The sequence below is a fragment of the Triticum urartu genome, chromosome 1A (genome assembly GCF_056163025.1).
Source record: "Triticum urartu cultivar PI428250 chromosome 1A, HENAU_Tu73, whole genome shotgun sequence".
In the NCBI taxonomy this organism is placed as follows: domain Eukaryota; kingdom Viridiplantae; phylum Streptophyta; class Magnoliopsida; order Poales; family Poaceae; genus Triticum; species Triticum urartu.
The window spans coordinates 171400043-171413238 of record NC_141873.1 but is presented as its reverse complement, the minus strand read 5'-3'; the positions used below and the strand labels follow the sequence as shown (position 1 = coordinate 171413238).

The window sequence follows — 13196 nt, the reverse complement described above, 5'->3', positions numbered from 1 at the left end:
GGTACTTATTTTATTTTCATCTGTACTTACCTAAGTTAGGCCTTTATAGTGTTTGTATCCTCATTTTAGTGCACTTATGGTTTAGTTCTGTGTGAACTAAAATGTAATTTCATACAGCGTGCGATTTTGAAATTTGGTGTCGTAGTGGTGTGAGTGGCCTGACTGATCCTGCTTTTTTTAGTACTTATGTCATATGTATGATTGAACTGAGTTTTTTTTGGTTTTTTCGGTGTCTTGTGGGGATTGAGATTATTTTATGACCAGACCGTTTGTTGAGGTGTGTACAAATTTTATATAAATTAGAAATTTAGCAGAATTGACAAATAAATTCTATTTGAACTTCTTTTATTTTAGTAGTTGAACTTGTGAGATTTTATATAAATTAGAAATTTAGCATAATTGACAAATAAATTCTATTTTGAACTTTTTGCATTTTAGTAGTTGAACTTGTCAGATTTTATGTAAATAAGAAATTTAGCATAATTGACAAACATTATATGTTTGAACTTTTTGCATTTTTAGTAGTTGAACTTGTTAGATTTTATGTAATAAGATATTTAGCATAATTGACAAACATTATATGTTTGAACTTTTTGCATTTTAGTAGTTGAACTTGAAAGTAATATTTAATTCGGTTTTTTAAATTATGTACATTTAACAGATAGGCTATTAAGTTCTCTTCTTTTTAGAGGTTCATTGTTTTTAGATTATTAAGTTCATTCGGAAGAGAATTTATATATTTTCAGTTTCGAACATTTTTATTGTAGTTTATATTTTTCTGCCTTGCCCTCTAGTTTGTTTAACTGGGCTTATTTGGTGTGGTGTTTGTAAACGATTCAGGCTATTGGGCCGTTTTCCGGCCCAGATAGCTCGTCCGCGCGGCTGTGCAGTGCGGCGTGCCAATGCGCTCTGGGTTTAGTCCCACCTCACTAGTCGAGGGGGCTCCGAACCTGTTTATAAGCGCAACCGAGGCTCACTGGTTGAACTCCTCTGAATACTTACCTGAGCGCTTATACACGGTGCTCACTCTCTCTCTTGACCTGTGGGCCCTGATCGGTGGGCCATGCATTGTGCGGATTACTAGGGATTCGCCTATGGGCTCGAGTTCAAGTATCTAGCAGCGTCAGGGCCTGTGCCTGACCTTGGGCGGTCAGTTTTTTTCTTTTTTTTGTTTGTTTGAATCTAGTACTTGACTCCAGCAGTAACTTGGACTGAAACTTTTTGTTCTAGTTCTTGTCAGTTTTGTGTAAGTGTAATTTTAAGATGTGCTTGCGTTTAGATTAAGTTGTACTGATAGTCCATTCATAGTAGCGCTTACGGACTGATGCTTCTATGTACTTTTTATTGTAGTAAGTATGTACTATCCGATCAAGTGTACTAGTACTGTGATTCTTAATCTGCAAGCGACCAGCATAAGTGTGTGTTGATGCTTTCTTAACTTTTTATGTTTTGTAGTACTTGTTAATTATCTAGCAGCTACATATGAATGAGAACACTAGATGGAGTACTAAGAATTTTTGCTTCAACTTTTGAAGCGTTGTTAAGCAACTCAAATTGTGCTGATTGTTCTCAACGTTATGTTTTATATACAATACTGAATCGAAACTAGACATAGAGAAACGTTGTGTGATTAGTTGCATCATAACTAGTACTTTAGAGCAGCTACAAAGTTCTATTCAGAAGCTACTTTTTGAATTTGAAATGATGGATTAACAACATACGAAGCTACCAAACTTATATAATGAGATAAGAAAAACATTGTACTTGATGACATAAATAAACTAGTTCAACAATGACAAGCACGACAGAATCATACTGGTTCAACCCAACAAGAGCAAACTACTAATTTGAAACAACAAGATAAAAGGCAAGCACAAGCGAAAGTAAAACGAAGGCAGGCTCTGATGTATCTTCATCCCGCATAGGGGCAATAGGGTTGGTCGTAGTAATTCGCAGCCTCCCAATCTTTTGCAATTTCCGAACCATCTGTGATGTAGTCGATCATGCTCCATGCCTTGTACGTGGCGTATGCATCCACTCGTGCATACTCGATGAGGTTGTCTAGCAGCGGGCTGGTCCCCCACAGTTTGTAGTCTTCTTGCGTGTTGATGTTCTTGTTCATGCCTTTGTAGAATGGGTGGATGACGCTGGCTGCAACATCAGTCAAGGAGTCGTACTCTTTTCCGGTGTATGGTACTCTCCACTTGCCCTGAATGTCGATGAACTTGTCGGGGTTGATCTCCAAACCAGACAACTTCAACTTCTCTTTGTCGCTTTCAATGCTGAAACTGGCAAATGTGAACAACTTGTTATGCTGTAGCAACTCATTCAGGCGCTTGGGCCTGCAAGGGGAGAGACATTTTTGAAAATCAGCATTACTTTTGATGTTTGAATTATTCATTTTTGTTTTGTCTTACAAGCGATGAATCCATTTAAGTATATGTTTATGTAGCATAAATAATGGATGAATGTACTTCATAAACTAGTAAACAAAGTTCTGAAATTAAATTAAGTACACCATGTTATTCTTCTTTTTTGGATTATACATAGTTTCAGTCAATGTTGTATGTTCTGCTTTGGTACTAGTTCAGTTTAATTTTTTGAATAGGATAACACATAAACAGTGCTTCACCAAGTCCTTAGTTTTTTTCTTATGAGATTAACATTAGATCAAATTCAGAAAATACTTCACTACATCAAGTTCAGAAACATCTTTTTAATACATTGAGTACATAAACTACACTATTGGATCAAGTTTAGAAACTAGACTAGTCAGTCAACTTCAGAAATTAATCTTCCGCAAGATTTTCCAAATAGTTATCCGGTGCATCAGGTTCAAAAATACATTTTATAGTGTATCTGCTTGAGAAAATGCAGTAGTGCATCCACTTTTCACAAGCCACACTAGTACATCTAGTTGGGAAAGAAGTCTGATGAAATTTTCAGGATATAGTACTAATAAAACAGATAAACCAAACAGGGCAAATGAGTAGGATGGCTCACCATTTTGTGGCCGCTGCGATGTGGTACGCCAAGCAGAGGTCGTCGACGCACAACTGCAGGACTGCTGCCATCTGGGGAGGTTCATCTCCGTTGGTGTAGTGCACACCAACACCGACGATCCTACGAACCATGCCGCCAGCCTTCCTCCAGAGCCTGGAGATCACCTCGTCGGCCATGTCTGGTTCGCTGGTGCAGACGATCTCCCACGTCTCCTTGCCATGGAGCTCAACCTCTCTGAGGGTTTTTGTGTACTCGCGCTTCTCGCCGGGGACGTGAACGTCGATGAGGTTGTTGCTCTTGTCCGACGGCTCGTCTTGATGACGCTTGGTGGGCGGTTCCTCCGCCATAGCCCTCCTCCGGCGGCTGTGGGTTTGTGAGAGATAAGTTTGTGGTTTGTGTGCAGGGGAGATGGAAGGGCAATGTTTGTTTGTGGGGATGATGGAGAGATGGAAGAGAATGGGTTTTTTTTGCAGTGCATCGACAGGGATTTGTGGGAGGCGGTTCGTCAGGGGCGTGGGTGTAGTGGCGTGGGGTCGCCATTTGCAGTCCGTTGTGGCAACCGCTCAATGGGTGGCGCGGGTGGTGGCCTGGAAGAAGTAACCGTCCAAGTCCAATGGTTTTTACTGCTGTACTTACTAGTCTTGTCAAGCTGTACTTATGACCTGCTAAATCCCACTTGCACGTCTCAAAGGTGGTGATGACAGCATTTTACTGTTGCACTGATTTTTCTTGTCAAGCTGTACTTATCGGCTGCTCATCCCACTTGCATATGTCAGGGTTGGTGATGATGGAGGTCTGTACTCCTCTACTGTGGTACTTGGACTGGTGATTGAAGTGTAATTGAACTTACCAAATACCAATGAGACTATGTGTGATGCTAATGTTTTTTAAAACAATTTTGTATTTTTTAAAGGATTATTTATATCAAGATAATCTCTGAGTATTTTTTACAGATAAATTAGATTTTTATCAGTACAGAATGTATTATATTCGCATTTTTGTTTGAGGTAATTATTTTTATGTAATGATGGTCTTTCTGAATTGGGACTGGCAGAAGCAGACATAGCTTTGTTTTTTTCAAAACGATGTTTTCTAAGGTGTTCACAAGTGTGTTTGTTTTACTCTGCCTTTGTACTGACGACTGGTTGACAGTAGTGTTTTTCGTCAGTACAAATGTATTTTGTGACTGCATTCAAAAGGATTATCAAATGTTTTTACATAATAATGTGACTGCTCCAGTGGGCACAAATCAAAAATTATATCAGTACTGATGTGTACTATGTCTTTGTACTGACGACTGAGAACTATCAGTACTGATGTACTATAGGAGTTTAAATTTTCCTTTGACATTTTTTTGCTGCTGAGTTACTGGTCGACAGTAGCGTTTGCGTCGGGTAAATCCAGATAAGTTTTTTCAAATGTATTTCTGACTGCATTCAAAAGGACCATCAATTGGTTTACATAATAATGTCACTTGTTCAACGGGCACAAATCACAAATTATATCATAACTATAGTACTAATCGAGAAATCGACGATAAAGCTAAATAAGTTTTGGTAACGACAATGTTTTTGAAATGTTTCCTCATTGTGTGCCGAGGCAACTGAGACCACTATGTATTGTTCAGTTGTTCAGCCTTGAGCTTCTCCTAACTGGCCCCGAATGTTGTGCCTTGCCGGTGCCCTTTCCTGGTTGAGCCTTGGCAACTTCATCGTCAGTTTCAGTTTCCTCGTCCCCGACAGTGTCATCTTCATTGTCTTCGTCTGATTGGTCGTCATTCTCGTCAAACTCTTCTTCTTCATCGTCTTCATTTGATTTTTTAGAACTCTGCACCTTGCCCTGTGTTGGTTCAGCGCCAATGACCTCCTTGCCCACTTTGCACATGCGGGCATTATGCCCGTCAGTTCCCCCACACTTGCGACAAGTGTAGCTGTTACATGTGTTGTCTCCATTGGTAGAAACCTGGGTGACTCCAATCTGCTTGTGCTTGTTGGCAGTGCCATCTGTGCGGAGTGGGCATGTGCGGTAGTTATGGTTGCTCACTACGTTGCAAAATCTGCATGCCCTTATCCCGAGAGGTTTTCTGTCCGGGCCAAATTCCACACACTTGACGGGGCATGGCGGCTTTTTGGCTGCTGCTTTCGCTGCTTTCACTGCCTGCGTCTTGCTCTTCCTCCCCTTTGTGTTTGAGAATATGGGTGGTTTAATCACTCTTTCCTGGTGCTACTGGTAGGATGTGTTGTTGTCATGTCGTTCGCCTACAGCACCATCAAGCTCATGATCTCGCAGGTGAGCTTGTTGGTGATCTTGAGTGTGCACATGGGCAAGCTCTGGTTGCTGCTGCTCCTCTTCCTCGTTGTCGAACAGGTCAACAGCTCCCATATGATTCATCTCGGATAACATTGTAGCAATATCCTTCTCAATGGCATCATTGTCCGCCACACCTCCATTTTTAGCAGAATGCATGGCGTCGAGTTCTTGTTCAAGTTTGTCCATGACGACCTGCGACCTCGCCATTTGCTCTTGGATTCTCAAACTTTTTCTGTGCGCCCTCATGTTGACCTTCGGCAGTGAGCTTTCAATGCAGTATTGGGATGCCTTGTTTGACGCTACTGTCCTCAAGTCATTTCTATCGAATGTTGGCTGGATGTTCAGGCGTTTGGTGTATCTCCTGAGGATATATTTCTCTAGAACGCTGGGAGCCTTAATTGTCTGCATCATGCACAGGACATGCATGCAGAAAAGACATGTATTTTGTTTTTGGAAGAGGTGCATGCATTTTGTCATTTCGTTCGAACAAAAAATTTGCAAATAAAGTAGTACAGTATGTAACATCTTTTTTTTGCAGTCCTCACCTGTGTGGTCCCATAGCCTGCACTTGCACTCATATGTTTATCCCACAGGGTCTGCAACCACCTGGAACGCGTGCTGAGACCATGCAGACAGTTTTTGCGGGTTGTTGTAGCGCACGAGGTACTTTGTGGGCTCTTCCGTCTCTGTCGTCGTGAAGAGTGTGCTCAGTTTTAGCCTTTTTCTGATCTCGCTGTACACAACTCACGAGTAAACCTTTGCCATCTGGGTGTCAAACCCATAGAAGGTCAGCGTGTTTTGTTCCTTCTGCACATGCAAGAATGATGACCAAATTGTTAGTTTTCTCACAGAAAAAACTTGTCTAACTAATAAAGTTTTACTTTAGTAAGCATGTTTTTTTGTCTCACGACAGGTGATAGAGCTATACCCTGTTACCCATTGTCTCTTGGTTCTCTGTCTGCCTCCTGGTTTTGACGTAGGAGTTTACCTGGCTGACAAACCGGTGTAGGTTTTGTCTCTCACTTACAAAGTTCTTCTTGAGCACATAGTTCATGCTCTCACTTCGCTGTGTGGATGTCATTTTGGCGCAGAAAATTTCTTTGAAGTAGGCTGATATCCATTTCTCATGCTCATTCCACATGGCCAGCATCGTGGCAACATCATGGAGGTTGTACCTATCGATGAGTCCTTTCCAGGCATCCTCAAACTCAGTTGGCATGAGGGGCCAGTTGAGGATTGATGTGAATTCTTCTTTGAAGTCTTCGTGCAGGTAGTACAGGTATGTGAGGTGTTCCCTGTACTTCTTCATAATGTGCCAGCGGCACAGCTTGTGTATTGTGTTCTTGAAAACTTTTGGTATCGCCAAAGCCATTGCCGGGCACTGGTCTGGTAATGAGAAAAGAGATGTGGAGTGGTCAGCATATGTTGGTGCATATATACAAATAGAACTGACACAAACATTTTTTAACGTGTTATTTTCCTTTTAGTTTTTTGGGGGAAGGGGGTGGTGGTGGTGGTTGGGGGTGGTTTTCGCGGTTGTACCTGTGAGGATGCATGTAGGAGCCTTCCCTCTCATGCACCTTAAAAATGTCTTGAACAACATCTGAATGATTCTGCATCCTCATCTCTTATCAGGGCGAAACCAAAGAATGTAGTCCGGAAGTGGTTGTTAGTACCGACAAACACCCCAAGTGGCATATGGTACTTGTTGGTCTTATATGTGGTGTCAAATGTTACGCAGTCACCGAAGTCCTGATAGGCCCCTCGCCAGCTTGCATTCGCCCAGAATATGTTCTTAACTCTATCGGACTCATCGAGTTGCATGTCACAGAAGAATTCCCTGTTTATTGCTTTCATCTCCCTAAAGAAGTTGACAGTCTTTAGGACATCGTCCACATCATCCATCCTTGAATTTTTTGCTTTCCTGGATATTAAAAGTGAACAGTCATTCAAAAATGCATGTTGAACTGGCGCCAGGTCATGCGTTGCGTAATATGTTTGTACTGACAAAGGAAAAAAGACATAGGCGGTTTATGGGAGGAGAACAAGTTTGTACTTACAGGTTAATCAGGTCTTTGGCATTCATTTCAAGGAAGTAGCTACTAGGGTCATCACCTCCTAGTATGCTCATGATTTGCGCGTGTTCAATGCCTTTGAACTGCAGGTACTTGACGTAATCCAAGATTGTTTTGTCAAAGTTTTTGTGGGAGTGCAAGAAGACAAGCATTTGCGGAGTGAGCTGTAGCCTGTGGTTGTGTTCCCAGACTATCTCTTTTATGACAAGTGTTCCATCCATTTCAATCTTCAGCCTCATTTTAGCCCCGCAGTTAGTCCTGGCTGTCGTTTTGTTCCGCTGTCTATTTGCTTCAGACACCTTCGAATGATAGACTCCATAGCACGTGCAATAAAGGTAGGCTCTGGTCTTAAACTTGGAGCCTTCCCTGACAGCAAAACCCGCGTGCTTCGCATCGAGGTTGTAGAAGTTCTTTGCTTCTTCGAAAGTTTCAAAGCGCATCTGTAGCCTTGGCAGAACATAAGCTTCAATGTTAGGTGGCTGCACGCAACAGTGAGCAAACAAAAACGCAGTTATGAAAATGTTTAGATGGGGTGGTCACAGTACCATGGTATGGACTGTGCTTGTATGGTTTTTTTCTATATGGATACTTACATGTGTATAGCTCTATGCTGCCTCCGGTGTTTGCTGTTCACCCTGGTGTATGGGCGCGGGTGATGTCACCCTTGGCACATGCAGCAATGCATCTCTTGGAGGGAGCAATGTTGACGAAGATCTCCGTCTCTCATTGTACGACCGTCTCCCCTCAGATTCGTTGTGAGGTTGCTCCTGTCTATATGGCTCATATCTTGTACTTTGGAACCTACTAGAGCGGCCAAAATTTCTATCTCTTTGGCCTGGTCTTCCCGTCGCAACCGCTTTTGCAGCACGGATGATTGATGTTGACGGAGCGACTGGTGGAAGCCTTATTGCAACCCATCCATGGCTTCCTGTCCTTGGCTTTCTGCATGCACTAGGGAAGGAAAACATTTGTTGTTGGGGATTTTGTTGGCCTTGTTGCAACGAACGAGTGACAAACCTTGTATTCCCAGATATTGGTGTTTGCTGCATAGAAGAACTTGTCCGTGCTTCTTATGATTCCGGTGTATCTTGAAATCTGCCTATATTGTTGAAGTATCCAGGTGGTATTTCTGGTGTTACCCAACCAGGTGGTGCCCCATATCTTCTTGGCTCATCAAACGCTCGCTGCGTGCCCCGCCTTGCTCGCTTCTGCAATGACATTCAACAGTTTTGGCATTAATCTTTTCTGTATTTTTCTCGTATACATGCTATGGGTAACATGTCATGCACTGAAGGCATTGTACAAGTTGAACTTGCATCGATGGTTGTTATTTAAACTGTTGTTCTCTATTTTGTATCTGGTTCCGTTTTCAGTCGAACAATATAACCGTACATGTTACACACTGATGTACTGATGTACTGTTTTTTAGCACTGCTTGTAAACTCAACATTGAACTTCAGAGATGTATGGATATGCATATATATAAAGCTGATGCATGTATTCTCTTTTGTTCATCTATAACTCATGCAACTACACTAGAAGTACTCCTAGTTTATGTATCATTGAACTTACTGTGTAGACATTACCTCAAGTTAAACTTGCATCGATGGTTGTTGAACTTCTTCTTCTTCCTCCTCTCGTGGTCGGCGTACTGGCAGGTTCTTGGGAGGCGGCGCCATTGATGTAGCGTCTTGCGGGGATCACTGCCCCGGAGAAGGAGCCCCGGCGACGGAGGGAGGCAGGAGGCGGAGGATCACAGCCCCGTCGGGCGGGGATGGCGGTGCGCGGCGGCAGAGGAAGGCTGGGATGGCGCGCGGCAGCCGCCAGAGGCGGGGACGGGCCGGCGAGCTCATCGGAGGGGGGGCGAGCGGGGAGGATCCGGCACCCATCGACGGGGAGGTGCGCGGGTAGGGGCCGGCGCCCGTCCGAGGGAAGGCGCGCGGGGAGGATCCCGCACCCGTCGACGGGGAGGTGCGTGGGGAGGGGCCGGCGCCCGTCGGAGGGAAGGCGCGCGGGGAGGTGCCGGCGAGCCCGTCGGCGGGGAGGCGTGCAGATGGCCAGCTGGCAGCAGCACGTGGGTCGGAGAAGCGACCCGTCACGGCGCCATGGGCTCCCTCGCTCCAGCTGCCGCCGTCGCTCGCTCGCCCGCGACGACTGCCTCCGGCGGAAGGAGGCGGGTAGGTTGGGGAGGGTCGGGGAGATTCTACTGGTGTGCGCGTCGCGCCCTTATAGGGACCGAGGGTAACAGAATATTATTCTGTTACTAATAATAGAATAGCCCTATCATAAATATATATATATATATTCTATGATGAACTAATGAACAATTAATATATATATATATATATTATGAATTCCATTTTCTATCTATTTTTGTATACTAATTTGAATCTAGCTGTTATCATCCACATATATAGAATGGAAAGCGTACATACACACATTGAAACAGAACATGTAAAAATGGAAAACAGAGTACACACATTGAAACAGAGCAATGCTATGATTGCTATGAATACATAGCTATCCACGTCGAAACGAATTTTCAAAATAAAACGCGTCCATGAGACCATGACCAGGAGGCCTTGCCTACGGTAGCTCTTGGCTCTGCCTAAACTCGTGCAGGCGTTCGTCCAAGCGGTCGATGATGAGGACATAGACCTGGGGTAGGGTAATAGGCCTGACTTATATGTCATATCCAAGGTCACTGTCTTAGAAGAAAAGAAGCTCAAGAGACGACAGGGAGGGCCCAACAAAGGTGTCGAGTACAATCCACTCGACCTACCAGTCACTCGGAGACTCCTCCTTCTTTGGGTAACTCGACCATACAAAAATCCATTCGACCTGTTTGAAGACCAAGAGTTGTCGAGAGCAGCAATGGGCAAGCGTCCACTTTGTAATCTTTAAGGCCATTAAGGCATTTAAGTAAGCCACCCCCCTCCACTGAGACAAGGGTTCGCAACCCTGTAAACACACATACATAATCCAGTCGACCGCCTCAGGGCACCGAGACGTAGGGTTGTTACTTCCTTCGCAAAGGGCCTGAACTCGTAAAACTCGTGTGTACAACTTCGCCATAGCTAGGATCTTGCCTCCTCATACCTACCCCCATTCTACTGTCAGTCTTAGATCCACGACAGTTGGCGCCCACCGTGGGGCAGGTGTCTTAGCGACTTTCTGGTGAAGTTGCAATTTTTCCGATTCTCATCATCATGGTTTCTGCCGGTGGACTAGTTGAGGGCCGCGAGATCCGTCTCGGCGCGCTCGTGTTCATCGCCGACGACTCCGCCTGGCTCCCGGAAGCTCCGCTCGACATTGATGCACTCCCCATCCGCGGGGCGATGCACTTTCACGTGTGCATCCGCGACGTCCTTCTCCGGCAACTGTCAACCCAGTATCGGTCGGTTCCTATGGTGTCCTCATCCCCCGCCACTCACCGGCACAAGCGTTCCGGTCGGTCGCGGCTCCAGCGGTGGGCGAGTCATGTGGTGGCCCGCCAGTCGGCCACCTCACATGTCGCGGCAATCGAGCCCGACAAAACTCTCTAAGGCCTGTTCGACTGGCTCCGTCGAGACCGCATCCGAATGCGACAGCAGCAATCCCGCGGCAGAAGTCTTGATGGTCGACGGACCACCCAGTCCTCCTGACTTCCCCGCAATGACGGTGGCGATGGCAGCGGTGATCCGTCGCACGTTCATGGGGAGTACCGCCCTAAGCCCCTTTCTTCGCAACGGAGGGAAGAGCTTCGCCGCCGCAACATGGATGCACTTCACACTCCTATCGTTGGAGAAACCCCCGAGGCCCGGGCCTTGGAGGAAGCGTCCCTGGCCAACTTGACTGAGCGCACTTGACTGGAGAACCTGTAGCATGCACTCGACGAGCGTGCTCGGCAGCGGATCCCTGAATCCAGTCGACGGCAGCTTTTTCCACCTCAAACTCAGGTATACCGCACTCTGATCCAAAATCTCACAGCCGCAACCCAAATAGCAGAGTCAATCCAACCTTTCCTGTCGGAGGCAGGCAGGGGTTTGATGCAGATCCGAGCCTTGCTTCGAGCAGCTGGAGAATAGAATACAGTAGTATCTCAGTCGCGGAATAGGATTCATAGCAGGTCTATGGTGGCGGACACAGTCCAGTCGGCTCGTAGACCAAGATCGCCTCCGCTATGTAAGGGACGTGGGCACTAGCAGGATCAGTACAAAAACCGCGAGCAGTATGATCACCGACTCGACCACGATGACCATCATTGAGTGCCCACACCTCCTCCGAGGAGTGGGTCATACGTGCCTCGGCGGCAGTGACAGGCGGCCCCCACAGTGGACAGCAAAGAGTACCAGTCGACCCAAGAGAGCCAGGCTTTGATGCGGGATCTATTCTCGTTCAAGGTCTGGTTGACAGGAACAGAGTGCATAGAGAAGGTCATGACAGAGATTATCTGACTGGCAGCAGAGTGCACGTTTCCGGTCTCGAGTGTTTCAGCAGAGCCATCAGGGCCGCAGTGATTCCTCCCAACTTTAGGTTGGTGACTGGAGTCAGCAAGTTCACCGGTGAGTCTAAGCCTGACACCTGGCTTGAAGATTACCGAGTGGTTGTGCAAATTGGTGGTGGCAATGATGAAGTGGCAATGAAGCACCTCCCTCACATGTTGGAAGGCTCGGCCAGGGCGTGGCTGAACCAATTAGCACCTGGTAGCATATACAGTTGGGAAGAACTCGCCAGAGTGTTTGTTAGAACTTTTGAGGGTACTTGCAAGCGACCGGCAGGGTTGACAGAATTGTAGTGTTGTGTACAAAAACCGAATGAAACCTTGAGAGACTATATCCAAAGATGGATCACGTTACACCATACAGTGGAGAATCTATCCAATCACCAAGCAATCTGTGCCTTCAAGGAAGGTGTTAAGTATCGGGAGTTGAATCTAAAATTCGGTCGGACAGGAGATATGACTCTGACTCGGATGATGGAGATTGCCGCCAAATACTCTAACGGTGAAGAGGAAGACCGACTCCGGAGTGGCAAGCATAAAATAGTCGCCCAGGACACCGGTGGAGGTACTTCCAATCGGAAACATAAGCATAAGGCCGAGCCAGTTGCTCCTGGTGAGGCCTTAGTTGTGGCTTAAGGAAAGTTCAAGGGGAAGCCCAAAGGGCCCTGGAATCCCAAGAAAGTGAAAGATCAAGACGGAAATGATGTGTTGGATTTGCCATGTCACATTCACACCAAGAAAGATGAAGATGGTAATTTGATTTATCCCAAGCACACCACTCGACAGTGTCGACTCCTGATCTAGCAATTCCGAGAGAAGCAACCCAAGGAGAAGGAAAAGGAGTCGGACAAGGATGAGGAGAAGGAAGAGGATGATGACAGTTTTCCCAACGTCAACTCCACTCTGATGATTTTTGCTGATGTTGAGAGAAAAAGTCGATTGAAAGTTATCAACAGAGAAATGAACATGGTTGCTCCGGCAACACCAAGTTATTTGAAGTGGTCCCAGACTGCCATCACATTCGACCAGTCTGACCATCCAGCACGTATAGCCACCCCTGGGAGGCAAATGTTGGTGGTCGACCCAGTTGTTGAAGGCACTCGACTGACTAAAGTGCTGATGGATGGTGGTAGCGGCCCGAATATCCTTTATGCTAAAACCGTGAAGGGAATGGGGATTCCAATCTCCAAGCTCAGCGAAAGTAATATGAGTTTCCATGGCGTTATACCCGGCAAGAAGGCTGAATCACTCGGCCAGATCGCCCTTGATGTGGTTTTCAGTGATTCCAAGAATTACCGCAAAGAAAAGTTGACATTTGAAGTAGT

At 45.7% G+C, this 13196-nt stretch overlaps 1 protein-coding gene across 1 annotated transcript; it reads right to left on the bottom strand.

Annotated features, from left to right (window-relative positions):
• Nucleotides 1-1912: 1912 nt before the first annotated feature.
• LOC147990503 (uncharacterized) lies at nucleotides 1913-3350 on the bottom strand. The gene is made up of 2 exons (XM_087538258.1): nucleotides 3004-3350; nucleotides 1913-2342 (listed from the first exon to the last, which is right to left on the bottom strand). The coding sequence occupies exons 1-2, from the start codon at nucleotides 3348-3350 to the stop codon at nucleotides 1913-1915; spliced, it is 777 nt and encodes a 258-aa protein (XP_087394384.1).
• Nucleotides 3351-13196: the final 9846 nt, after the last annotated feature.